This window comes from Pogona vitticeps, chromosome 1 (assembly GCF_051106095.1).
Source record: "Pogona vitticeps strain Pit_001003342236 chromosome 1, PviZW2.1, whole genome shotgun sequence".
Taxonomy (NCBI): domain Eukaryota; kingdom Metazoa; phylum Chordata; class Lepidosauria; order Squamata; family Agamidae; genus Pogona; species Pogona vitticeps.
The window spans coordinates 246361446-246375212 of record NC_135783.1 but is presented as its reverse complement, the minus strand read 5'-3'; the positions used below and the strand labels follow the sequence as shown (position 1 = coordinate 246375212).

The 13767-nt window shown below is 41.8% G+C and overlaps 1 protein-coding gene across 2 annotated transcripts; it reads left to right on the top strand.

Moving 5' to 3' along the window:
• The first annotated feature begins 1561 nt into the window (after nucleotides 1-1561).
• LOC110078349 (vomeronasal type-2 receptor 26) lies at nucleotides 1562-13597 on the top strand. 2 transcript variants are annotated; one of them, XM_078383539.1, is made up of 6 exons: nucleotides 1562-2180; nucleotides 4458-5140; nucleotides 7786-8577; nucleotides 10276-10497; nucleotides 11218-11341; nucleotides 11731-13597. In XM_078383539.1, the coding sequence occupies exons 3-6, from the start codon at nucleotides 7954-7956 to the stop codon at nucleotides 12639-12641; spliced, it is 1881 nt and encodes a 626-aa protein (XP_078239665.1). In that variant the 5' UTR covers nucleotides 1562-2180; nucleotides 4458-5140; nucleotides 7786-7953; the 3' UTR covers nucleotides 12642-13597. The 2 variants fall into 2 exon arrangements, with proteins under 2 accessions (XP_078239665.1, XP_078239666.1); XM_078383540.1 differs by lacking the exons at nucleotides 1562-2180; nucleotides 4458-5140 and having other exon boundaries at nucleotides 7589-8577.
• The last annotated feature ends 170 nt before the right edge of the window (nucleotides 13598-13767 follow it).

Below are 13767 nucleotides of genomic sequence, written 5' to 3'. Positions count from 1 at the left end.
GCCCAAAAAAACCAGAACAACTTTTGGGAAACTTCACTGTTTATGATACAAGATATTTGTTACTATGCCTCCTTTCTCCCGATAAGGGGAATCGATTCAAGGCAGTTCACAATATTAAATGGAACAGAATTAAAAACATAAGTAAAATATTTAAAAACAATTCAACTATATGCTAATTAAAATACAAATGAACAATTGAAAGCAAGGAAACATTAAAAGCTATCTTAACTCTAAGAAAGTATTCAGGGATTGAAGCATGATTGTTTAAAGCCTGCCTGGAGAGAGGGGCCTTCAGCTATCAGGAGAAGGGAGAGGGCCAGCCTGATCTCTTTGTCCTTGTAAACAACCATGCACCTTTAAAGCTATGAGGTTAAACTGCAATTTTTCTTTCCATAGAGAGAAAGAAATTCAGAGATACTATCTCTGGAAGTTTAAAAAAAGAAAAGAAATTCCTTTATTCAATCAAGATCCATTTTTCTTCTTTCTCTTTCTGAGCAAGTAAAGAGAGAGAGAGAGAGAGAGAGAGAGAGAGAGAGAGAGAAAGAACTCTTTCTCTTCAACCAGGGAAGGAGAGAAGAAAATCGCAAACACTCTGAAAAACAATAAAGCACAAAAATACTTGTTAGTTATTTGTCCATTTCTCTTGTCTCTGGGCCCATAACCTGTTGCAGAGTTTTGAATTTCTGTAAAAAAAATTATTTTTGCTGCACTATAGAAATACAGAGATCCACAGAGAAGAATAGCGTCAAATTCCCCAGAATTCACTCCTTTCTCATTAAATAGCACTTACAGTCTTAATAACTCACTCTGAGATATTTGTAGAAGAAAGAATAAAAACATTACTTTCAGGTGCTTGAAACTGAAGAGTTGTTTATACTTTATTATTTTATTGCACACATACTAGAAACCAATTGAACTGATGAACGGCAACAAACAACTGTCACCAACTGATCAAAGAATGGGGTAGAACAGTCAGTTGAGAGGCAGGGCTCTCTTTCAGTTTCAGAAGCTGGAATAAATGATTGATTAATGCTGGACAGTCACTCCACCCCAGAAAAGTTCCTCCCAGTCATTCAAACTACAGACAGCATGTGAGTTTATAAATAAAACTTAAACACTACCAGTACCAACAACAACAACAACAACAAGTAGAAGCTCCTGAAAGAGACCAGAGAGGTGCAGGTACAACCATTCTAGGGCTGGTTTGCTCCAGCAAAGACATAATCTGATCATCATATTTATGAGCAAACCACCTCATCCTTGCAACAGACCGAATGGCTGGCTAAATGTACAAGTCAGCCTCTCAATTTTAGTTTTGCTAGGTACCTTGGCCAACTTGTTGGCTTTAACACACTTTATCAAGGGTTCATCAAGATAGAGGATTTGATGCCTTATATGTACCCTGTTGTAGAATGATTGTATTGGTATTTTTCCAATGTGCAGATTATGCGAGGCTTAAATCAGTATCAACAGCAAAAAAACAAGAGTAACAAAAATGTTGGCTTCCTGTTTGTTTCTGTTAAAACCACCTCCCGTGGTTGGTTTCATTGTGTATCAGGGCAGAGTTCAGACAGCAAGCGTTTGTGGAGCTGGAAGCTTTCAATGTTAGCACTAATCTACTGATAAACAGTGTCTGCGAAGCAACCAACATGAAATTGACAGAACTACGGGAGGCAGTGGAAGATAGGAGGGCCTGGCGTGCTCTGGTCCATGGGGTCACAAAGAATCAGACACGACTAAACGATGACGACTGATAAACAAACCAAAAGACCCAACAAAAATGTAGCACAGTTAATTCCGGAAAGGTTTAAAGGGGGGGGGGGGTGTCACCATTTTTGAAAGAATTATTGTAAAAGGTAGCTGATTTCCCAAGTAGATTAGCAGCAGTGGGGTGAGACTCAGTTGAAAATGGCTCAGATCAGAAGTTTTTGGTGATCATTGTATCTACTGATAATACAACAGAACAAAAATTCCAGTACAGAAAATACTCCTTAAAGATTTCTTCAAGCTTTTTGAAATATTATTGATTCATTTTTTAAACAGACACTCTCAAAATGAAAAGGATTTTCAGAATAAATACAGACAGTTACTCCAGTATGAACTACTAGTCATTTGGCATCCAGCAGCAGCAAATGGCCCAAAGGAGCAGAAATAAAGGCTTCATCTGGAAATACCCTAAGGTTAGTGTAAGACAGCTATGCTAATCTAGAGTCCTGTTATTTTCATGTATGTTTTTGTTTTCCTATATAAATTGCAGTTTTGTTTGGGCCTGTACTTAATTTGTTCCTATGTTATGGAAAAAATCTGACATAAAATCTCCAGTTGTCACTCACAAAACCTCTAGTTGTTTGGTAACTTGTCACAGGATGTGGTTACATACTGAAATACTCCCAGGTTTGTGTCAAGTTAAGCATGCTTGAAATCGGTGTTAAAAATCTATTTACATAACATACAACTGAGTATGCATTATTTTTTGGCTGGGAATCATGAGTTTTTGTTTGGAAGGTGAGGTATTTTAAACAGTCTCAAGGAGTTTGTTTATTTTAACTCAAATGTGGATGTTATTTATTTTGAATCATTTAGGAATGTGTGCTCACCTGTGTCAGAGTAAATTATGTCTGTGGGGTTTGTCAAGTAATGAATGCTAGGATGATGAGTTTTGGGCTGAAGGGAAACCTTTCAGTCTGATTTTTCCCCTATTTGTAATACAGAACAAGCACTATCCTACTTTGAAGGAAATAATACAAATGTTGAAAATAACCCTGGCGGTAGCAGCAATGAGTGGTTGTGAGAGGCAGTCAGTGTAAGGGTAGGCGGTTGCAGGACAAAGTCTCAACCACAATACGTTTGCGGTGCCTGCCCGCCCTCATGCTGGCTGCCTCTCACAGCCACTCACAGCTGATGGTGTTATTTTTAATTTTTTTAAAAAAATTCTTTCAAACTGAGATGACACAACCTCAGTATTAGAAACAGGAAAAAACAACAGACCAGACTGCAAGTTTCACCTGATGTATTTCAATAGTGTAACTTGCCCACTATTGGCTTAATATGGAATTTTGAACAAGATGGTTAGAGCAAATCTTTAGTTAAGAGATGTACCAGCATAATAACATTTTTGTGAAAAATCAGGTACAGCTTTTCACTTGCTCCTGTTTACCGATAACACCACAATCTTGTATCAAACCGGTAGCGATTCCTCCTCTAAACCTTCTAGGTGACATTAGGATGTGTTACACATACATCCCCTACTCTGAATAGCTCTTTGAATATACACCCCAAAACATTACTGCATACTAATGGTAAGTGAATGTTGTAGGCATGTAAATGTCCTACTCAGAAAAAGAAGGGTTTTGTTTCTATAACAGTAGAATCCATTGTTTGATAGGGTGGGACATAACAAGCCAAAGTCTGAGAAACTTTGCTATTGTGAAGCATTGTATTGCAAGAACCTGGTGACTCTGAATTTATCGGAGGCATTTCTTAAATTTCATTGCCCACTCAATGGCATGAAAAAACTCAGACATATAAGAACTGCTGGATAGCTCAGTGATTTCAGTCTCTGGCTGCGGAGCCAGAGGTTGGGAGTTCAATTCCCCACTGAGCCTCCCTGACAAGGGCTGGACTTGATGATCTCAAAGGTCCTTTCCAGCTCTACAGTTCTAAGAGGATGATGATATTTACAAGGCAAGACACTTGCTCAGGAACGAGTAACTGAAGGGAAGAGTATAATTTAAAATGGCAGAACACCCCTGGTTGTCACCTGCAGCTCCCAGCAGAGACCGTGTTAATACTCTCCCAGGCACCAGCTCACCAGCTCTTGTGAGCCTGACAAGAAAAAAAGAGCACCTTTTGGTGCTCTGGCCAGTGAGAGGCAGGACTCATAGAAGCAAAAGCCCACCATGGTGTTGTGCAGCAAGCTGGGACCCTCATTCACTTCTGAAAGGGCAATGAGATCCATTTGGATGGTCTGAGGGTAGACTAGCTTCGATGTCCTCTGGATCAGTGGTTCTTAACCTTGGGTTACTCAGGTGTTTTTGGACTGCAACTCGCAGAAGCCTTCACCACCAGCCATGCTGGCTGGGGTTTCTGGGAGTTGCAGTTCAAAAACACCTGAGTAACCCAAGGTTAAGAACCACTGTTCTGGATCACACTGTTTATCAATTCATGAGATGGAACGCACCCCTATCCCACAAAATCTGGCCCTGGTACATACCAAGGTACTAGCCGCTCCTACCCTTTAACACCTAAACCAGTCTTTTATCAGTATCCTGACTACAAGTATATATTTGAAATGATGTGATACTTCTAATTCAGGCAGAAATGTTAGTTGTTGCTTCCCTTTCTCATTTTAAAGGACTTCTGTGATGATTACAGAGCACAATCAGATATAGTCAATAGAGGAGTTTGACTCAAAGTTGTAATTTATGTAATTATAGATTTTTTTTCATTGATTACAGTGTGCCCAAAAGGAATGGGTCTGATGGTCCAGAGGAAGCATGAGCTGCTTTTGTAAACAAGAGCAGAAGAAATACAATTACATGGAGCCATATGTATACACGACAAGCCATTTTAACTTTCCTTGCCCAGTGAGAATGCAAGGAGCAAGGAGGAAGGGAGAGGTGTCAAGAAGGAAACGAGCAGCCTAGCAGTCAAGTTCTGTGAGGCAGGTGATGGAAACATCCAGAGTCTGGGCTTTTCCTGTGTGCGTACCTCATTATGAGAAGCTAGGCAATGACAACTTCCAACAGAAGGCCTGGGTGCTCAGAGTTTCTAAGGCCTCTGAAAGTACTGGGACTAGCACCTGAGACAGCTTTTGCTCACTTTGTAGAACTTTTCAAGAGTAAGGAGGAACTGATCTCCATGTTGAACAATATCTACCAGTCCTGGTCCTTGATGATCTTCCAAACTAGAAAATGGATGCCATAGGCTTCCTTGCCTTGGTTTTTACTGGCCTGCTGTTCTGGGAAGCTTCTTCAATGAATAGCAAATGGCTCACAGAACAACCACAGATACTTGTTGACACACCAGATTTTACTCTGCCAGGAGATGTAGTCATTGGAGCCATTTCTCCCGCACATGCCAATGTGTCTTACATGAAGCTACACTTCACAAGGCAGCCAGCAGCAGATCCTTGCAAGAGGTAAGTCTCATTTTCAATATGTTACTTCTGCTTGCGTAGGAAGTAAAAAAAAGGATAACAAGGAACAAATGAAAGGGAATTATGTGATAGTGGTGGGTTTTTTTTAATGTAATGTAAATGCTGTCTGCTTCTCCTGCCACAAAGTGTAAGAGCAATTCTAGAGAAAGTTTTTATTTCACCATTTGGTGAGCTTCCCAGCTTTTTGGATTGAAATTCAGGCTGCTTTTAGGTGGCCCAACACTCCTTCTTTCAAACTCAAGGCAGACTTTCTATACAGTAATTAGGTCTCCTAATGTTTGCCTCAAGAGCTAGGAAGTGACATTTTGTCTTCAGCTTTCCATTTCACCAGAGAGACAAAGTGGTCCAAGATGTTTTGTTTCCTGTTGAAGAACAGAAAATAGCACCCTCATTACCAAAATCTGAGAGGGGAAATCCTGCAGATACCTTCTCTTCCTCCTTGCATCAATACAATAAGATCAATAATTTAAATTTTCCGCCTTTTCATGATACCCCAAATCATAATCTCTTGCCAGAGGCAAACTCCTTAATCTGCTTAATGGTAGGGCTGGTCCTACAGGGAGAGAAAGTGATATGCACAGGTTGTATCCAGTCAATGTTCAACCATATCTTCTCCCACCATTTCTGATTTCATTCGAAAAGGAGTCACAGCTTTTCTTGTTTAACATGAGATCAAACCTACTTTGAGAGATGAAAGGTGATGAAGATCTCAGATTCTGGAGATATATAATTTAATATGTGGGGGATACATGACAAGAATGCATGAAACAAAATATTGATCACTTTCTGCTTGTGACATACTAAATAAGGAGATGATTCCTAAAGCAGATGTACTAGAGCAGAATGGGTAGATGGTTTAAAATGTTAAATCCATATTTTGTGATAGCTCTAGCTATGCTTTTTGTAATCAAGCTTATAACTCATGATGTTAAAAACAAACAAATAAATAAATAATCAAAACAAAGAAAGACTTCTAAGGATGAAGTCAAAGGAAGCAGGTGGATTGAATTGATACATGTAAGCCTAAATGAACATTTTCAGTGGCTCTGGGAGAATCCCTCCTGTGAAAGGAGACACCAACCGTATCTGAAATCTCTCTTTTCAGATTCCACATCAGGTTTTTCCAGAACATCCTGGCCATTGTCTTTGCCCTTTCAGAAATGAATAATGACTCCAGCTTCCTACACAACACCACTGTGGGCCTTCATTTCTATGATTCATGCCTCTCACCAGCCAGAGCACTGAAAGGTGCCCTTTCTTTCTTATCAGGCTCACAAGAACTGGTGCCTAACTTTCGTTGCTGCTCTCGTCCATTGCTTCTTGGTATGATTGGTGCAATGACTTCCCCAGAATCAGAGCCCATTGCTCATGTGCTTTCTATTTACAGAGTCCCCCAGGTGGGCAATATTCCTAATGTTCCTTCTAAGTGGAACCTTCTCTGTTTCAATTGGGTTGCTGTCAGTTTGCTGTCAGCTACCACAACTGGTGTGGAGGATAGAGTGATGGACTAGGACTCTGGCAACCTCCACTTGGCCACATAGATTCTCTGGGGAAGGCCAACTGATAAAGCCACTCCTTGAAAGCCCTAATAGGGTTTCTTCAAGTCATGTTTAACATGACAGTACAGAACATATACACTACAGTTACCAATAAATATGCACTTTAAATGCATTTGTGCTTCTCCTTTCTTCATAATTCATCTTTGCAACAGGCAAGAGCTTCTGTAAGTTAGCAGGACACATGGTCTCCGTGATGCTTTATTACATGAATGGGGGGGGGCAGGGGAGTATCTCTCCTAAAGAGTTTCATATATCCTAGCTAGTCAAGAATGTTTCTTTAGAAAACAGTGTTTATAAGATTGAGTTATTAACAACAAACTTGTTAAAACAACAAACTACCGTCCTTGCAGCAGGGTAGGATTCCAGCATACCTAAAGGAAGCAGTAGTAAGACCATTGTTGAGAATCCTTGGATTCTATGGTATTGGACAACTACCAACTTGTCTTTCATATTCCATTCTTGGACAAGGTGCTAGTGCCAGTTGTGGCTTCTCAGCTCCAGAGGTTCCTGGATGAGACAGATTATCTAGATCCATTCTAATCTGCCTTCAGACCTGGTTATGGAATGGAGACTGCTTTGGTTGCCTTGGTGGATGACCTATGCTGAGAACTGGATAGGGAGCATGTGTCCTTCTTGTTTCTGCTGGACTTCTCAGAGGCTATGGTATCTTTCTGGGTTGTCTCTCTAGGATGGGACTTGGAGGAGAGAAATTCCTGGAGGAAAGAACTTGTTTTATGGTGGCTCTTGGAGGAGAGAACTTCCTGGAGGAAAGAACTCAAAGGGTGCTGCTGGTGGACTCCTGTTCAATAGTCTAGCTGCTGGCCTACAGGGTCCTTCAGGGTTCTGTTTTGTCTCCCGTGCTATTTAATATCTACATGAAAATGTAGGAAGAGGTTGTCTGGAATTTTGGGGTTCAGAGTCTCCAGTAGGCAGATGACACCAACTCTATCTCCACTTTCTGTCTAAATCCAAGGAAGTTAGATCAATGTTTGTGTAAGTAATGGACAGGGTGAGGGGTGAATAAACTGAAACTTAATCCAGACAAGGCTTCTTTGTTTTATCTCTCAGATCAGCCATGGTTCTCAACATCCAAAATTTTCTGACCGGCTCCAGTTCCCATCATTTTTCCGTACTGTGCCTTCCAGCAGCCACCAGCCCTATAAGATTGCTCATCTTCTGAAATACTTCAACTGGACATGGGTAGGCCTGATAAACTTCCGTGTTGAGGCTACCGAAATGCAGAGTGCTCTAGAAAAGTATTTGGCACAAGCTGGTGGCTGCCTCGCCATGTCCAGAACAATTCGTGACCCATATTCAGAGATCAATACAGTGGCAAGGGAGATTGGGAGGTCCACCGCCACGGTGTTCCTGTGCCACTGCTACCATTTCCACTTCCAGCTGCTAGCTAAGGCTCTCCAGGCACAAAATATTCACAAGATGTGGATCATGACAGCCAGCTTTGCAGTGGACCCGGAGATATTCACCAGTGAAATGTTGCACCTCTTGAATGGGAGCTTAGATCTAAGGGTTCATTCTGATAAGATACCTGGTTTTAAGAACTTCTTGACCACCTTTCGCCCTGCTGCTTATCCTAGTAGCCATTTGGTAAAAATACTTTGGCAAAACTTGTTTAAGTGTACTTGGCCAAGTGTTGGAAGTACCAGGGATGGTGTAAATAGATCCCGTCCTTGCACTGGGGTAGAGGAGTTGGATGCTGGCCATTTTGATCTGAATAACCCAGCTGCCACATTTCAGGCCTACCTTGCAACCAGGGCCTACATCACAGCCTATCGTGACATGATGTCTTGCACATTCAACAAAAGGAGCTGTGTCAGAGCAAAGCCTTTCCAGCCGTGGCAGGTGAGTCCACTATACCTTTCCTTTCTCAGACTCCGCTGCTGTTTGACACAGGTATCATTTGTGCCATAAAGCCGAGTGCAGCTGGCTCCAGGCCAGATTAACTTTACAGGTATCAGCAGAGGCAATCTTGAAAGAGTAGTATCTTCGGATAACATGGTTACCAAAGGAGAACCTTCCCAACAAGGATTCAGGTTTACAGGACAGTCCCAAACAAGGAATTTAGCGAAATGGGATTTTTACTGTTTGCCTTTCCAATACCTGGTGGCTGAAATAATCAAAAAAAAGATTATCATTCATAAATAAAAAAGCTTTGTTACAAACTTAAAGTTCTGGGATAGAAAAAAAAATGGTGTCTAGTGTCACTTCTGGCTGCATGACCAGGGCCCTGGTTACATGAGGGAAATGTTTTCTAGTTATCCCCCAGTTAATTTGTTGCATTTTTTTTTTTCTGGTCACACGATGCAGTCAAGATTGAGACATTTTTTCTGGCCCGTGGTCTAACTGTGGAACATTTCTCCTAAGATAATGCAAGAGATATGTAGTGAGAAGTGAAGCTTGAGAGTGTCACAGTACAAGTAAAGCAGCAGCAGAACATAAAATACAAAGGGCGGGGGGGGGAGGGAACCAGAGAGCCCTAGCTGCCTGTCTCTGCCTCTGCCGCCTCCTGCAGGCGCATAGTCCCTTGTAGGATCCCTACCAATATATACACCATGGAAAGTTGCCTGGGTGGCAACTGAACTGGGGGAACTATGGTACATATGGAAGAAATCAGTCTGAATTCATACATATCAGTTGTCTCTGTTACAGACCTGTCCTGTAGGAACTGACATTAATTGTGTTGGTGGAATACAGCAAGCTAGTAAGGTGAGCTTATAGCTATGAGTGAAGAGTGTGCATTCAGGATGCTCATAGTAACATAAATGGGGAAGAAAAGCACTTCTGACTGTACCAAGAAGCCCTTTCAGGATAAACCTGGATTTGAGTAGTACGGAAACTCCTAGAGTGTGCTTCGATGCGTGCAAGTGTGCTGGAAGGCCATCCCTTGATTGTTTTCTTGAAGGAGAAAGAAGTGTCCTAAGTGTGGCAAGCTGCAAGTGGTCACTTACAGGACAGCAATGCAGGCCAAGACACCCAGTCCTACTTGTCCATCCATCTATCTCTTAAAACGTTCCACCCTTAACGCTTAACATTAAATGCAACATTGCTGAGCTTAGTTTAATGTGTCCATCTGTCCTCATTTATGGCACTTTGGGATTAGAATTCTCACTGTGCATAGATGCCACTGTGTCAGATCTTAAATTGCCTTGGAGCTATTCTGCCATTCCCTATTCTGCTACAATGCACCTGTAAATCTAGTTGGGATGGATTTGGCAGAAGCCGAGGGAGACTATATTCCTCTAAGGTTCTGCCTGCCTCTTTTGAACCAGACAACATGGTACATCTGTAAGTCACAGCTGATACATTTCAAACATTTGGAGAAGGACTGATTATAGACACATGTCTTTTTTCAACAAAGCAAGTCTGGACATTTTAAATAATGCCTATAAGTATCCTATGAGTTTTCTGTTCATGAAGGAAACAAATTTCTGCTGGTTTATGGATGACTGTTAATGTCAATATTGGGTAAATCTGGTTATAGCTAGCAAACACATAATCAACATCATATCTCTGTCTTTTAACTATCAACATGTCTTTCAGGTCTATCATTATGTGAAGAACATCAACTTCACTATTTCATCACAGGAGATTTTCTTCAAGGATGGTGAAGTTCCAGCTGTATTTGACATTACAAACTTACAAATTTCGCCCAATGGCTCTTTAAAAGCAGTGAAAGTTGGACAATTTCACTCTGGATCTCCACTGGGAAAAGAACTTGTGGTACAGGACAGTGCCATTGTGTGGACAGGGAACCCTGCTCAGGTAATGTTTATGTCATTCTGGCATATGGCTAAAGTGAGATGCAAAAACTTTGGGGAGAGACACAAAGACAGAGGTAGATTTGACACTCAGTAGTGAAGGTCACCAGGAGCAGGGTGCAACCCCAAAGTGTTCCTTCGGGAAGCCTTGTGGGTGAATATTTGTCATTTACTCGTGTGCTGAAGTGTGAGGAGGATACAAACCAGCTTTCCGTGGTAGGCACATGGATCAAATATGCGTCTAGACATACAATGTGAACAGTTGCTGGACTACAGTTCTTGGAATTTTTTGTGGTTTGCAGATGGTGGGCATTTCCTTAGTGGGCATGGAAGAGGAAAAAATTGTGGTTTTTTTCTGTTGATCTTTCAGCCTGCTCACCAACAAGAAATCACTGTTGAGATTCTGACCAAATATTGGAATTTATTGTGCAAAACTTTAAAGCCATATATTTTATTTAAATATAAGTGCAACATCTTAGACAATGATTTCCATTGCTTCCTTGGCTCTGACATTTGTATCCAGCTGATTAGTATATAGTGCATACATCACATTATCTTGAGATTATCCCTCTATGGGACATTCAATTGAACTCCTCATCATGTCTTTCCAAGATACAAGAAATGTGATGTTTTCACCTTTAGGTTTGCTGTAATCCATTTGCTTTGTAACTCCAGACAAGAAACATAGCCTGATTTTGTCCCTTTTCTTTTTCTTTTCTTTTAGGTGCCCCATTCAGTCTGCACAGAGAGCTGTCTGCCTGGACAGAGAAAATTACCTTTGCAGGGAAAACCGAGCTGCTGTTATGACTGTCAGAGATGCCCTGATGGACAGTTTGCCAGTGGAACAGGTAAAGAAAGTGGTTTGCCCGTGGAACAAGTGAACTTGCTAGTTTTTCTAAAATATATTCCAAACTTCACCTGTCTGCGATTTTTTACTAGGGAAGCATAACTATTGAAATGACAACCTCCTCACTTCCATCTTTACCACCAGTAAACTGTGACAGTAACAAAATATCTCAGCCAAAGATCACAGTATGGACACCCTATGTTTCCTGCAAGTATTGTATAGGCATTCATTCAAGTATAGGAGACAATATGCCTCCATGTATCAATTAGTGGAGAGTGCTAATACTATTGTCTTCATGTCCTTCACATTATTCAATCATCATACAATACCTGCAGCCTCTCTCTCTCTCTCTCTCTCTCTCTCGTATTGTGTGTACATTTCTTTCCATAGACAGTGCCAACTGCTGGAACTGCCCTCCAGGCCAATGGCCCAACCACATTCAAGACCGGTGTTTTCCAGTGACAATTGACTTCTTGTCCTACACAGAAACTTTGGGAGCTGTTCTGGCTACAAGCAGCTGTTTGCTTTTCCTCCTCTCGCTGTCCATTTTATGCATTTTCATACGGTACCGCCACACACCAATTGTCAAGGCCAATAACAGGGCACTCAGCTACCTCCTCCTGACTTCTCTGGCTCTCTGTTTCCTCTGCCCATTCATGTTCCTTGGATGCCCATCCCAGCTGACGTGCTCACTTCGTGAGACTGTTTTTGGCTTAGTCTTTGCAGTCTGCCTTTCTGCAACTCTAGCCAAGACTGTGACCGTGGTGCTGGCTTTTAGAGCTTCCAAGCCCGACAGCTACTTTCAGAGGTGGGTGGGCTACAAGCTCTCTGTGGCTATCACTCTTTGCTGCCCCCTCACCCAGGCTGCTGTCTGTGTTGTCTGGATAACAGAGCGGGCCCCATTCCCATCACAGAACCCACTCCATGGAGGGCCTCATGTGATGCTGGAGTGTGACAAAGGTTCCCTACAGTATTTCTATATTATGCTGGGGTACCTGGCCTTGCTGGCTATCATCAGCTTAGGAGTCGCCTTTCCAGCCCATCGGCTACCAACCGCTTTCAATGAGGCCCAGCACATTGCCATTAGTATGCTGATTTTCACTTTTGTCTGGATCGCCTTTGTGCCATCCTATCTCAGTGCCACCGGGAAGTACATGGTGGCAGTGGAGATCTTTGCCATCCTGGCCTCTGCAGGTGGTTTGCTGGGTTGCCTCTTCTTCCCCAAGTGCTACATCATTCTGTTACGGCCGGACAGGAATAACCGGTGTTTCCTCCTAGGGAGGCAATTCCCACATAACTGAGATCAGCTTTATCTGTCCGTAACTGGTTCACAGGGATAATGATTAAAAGCCTTCTAACATCTACCGTTTGATTTAAGAAAATACTCAAGAGAGCTGGCAACATCAGAAATGAAACACCAACAACGTACTATATATTAAGCCATTAAAACAGAGACAGGGTTAACAGGGGAGCTTTATTTTGTCAACATGCCTTACGACCAATTGAATAAAATGTATTTACTAACAATTTAATCATGGTATTCTCGAAGGCTTTCATGACCGGGATCCGATGGATGTTTTAGGTTTTTGGGCCAAACAACCCAAAAAACCTACAACAACCAATTAATCATTCCTAAAGGGTCATACAGGGACGTGGTGGCACAGCGGGTTAAACCGCAGAAGCCTCTGTCCTGCAAGGTCAGAAGACCTGCAGTCGTAAGATCAAATTGACATGACAGTGTCCCAGCTCCTGCCAACCTAGCAGTTTGAAAGCATGTAAATACAAGTAGATAAATAAGTACCACCTCGGTGGGAAGGTAATGGCCTTCCATGTCTAGTCACGCTGACCACGTGACCACGGAAACTGCCTTCAGACAAACGCTGGCTCTGTGGCTTGGAAACAGGGATGAGCACCGCGCCCTAGAGTTGGACACAACTGGACTAAATGTCAAGGGGAACCTTTACCTTTACCTAAAGGGTCATACGCTGCCTATAGCTTTAAGAGCCATGGGGTGGTATATGCAGTAAGCAGCATGCTTTAGTAAGTGCACTTGAGGAACGGTCTTCCCCATCCCCCACCCCTTCCTGAAGCTCCTTATTCCAGTTCATCTGCCACCATAAAATGCAAGCTCTAGTGTTTTACAGTCATCACTTCAGACACTCTGAATATTTGTTTGCTTGTTTGTTTTATTTTTACCCCGCCTTTCTCCTGAAAAAGGAGCCAAGGCAGCTTACTTCATTAAAATACTATTTATTTATTTATTTATTTATTTATTTATTTATTTATTTATTTATTTATTTATTTATTTATTTATTTATTTATTCAACTTATATGCCGCCCACTCTACCCAAAGGTCTCTGGGCAGTTCACAATTAAAGCTAACAATGGTGAGTAATGCAACTACAAAAAGGAATCAAACAAATCCCA

What these genes read in the sequence shown, in the direction of transcription:
- LOC110078349 (XM_078383539.1), top strand. Translation starts at nt 7,954, where the DNA reads ATGCAGAGTGCTCTAGAAAAGTATTTGGCACAAGCTGGTGGCTGCCTC. An exon ending in AGCCTTTCCAGCCGTGGCAG is followed by an intron (nt 8,578 to 10,275) that starts GTGAGTCCACTA and finishes CATGTCTTTCAG; the next exon opens with GTCTATCATTATGTGAAGAA. An exon ending in GGACAGGGAACCCTGCTCAG is followed by an intron (nt 10,498 to 11,217) that starts GTAATGTTTATG and finishes CTTTTCTTTTAG; the next exon opens with GTGCCCCATTCAGTCTGCAC.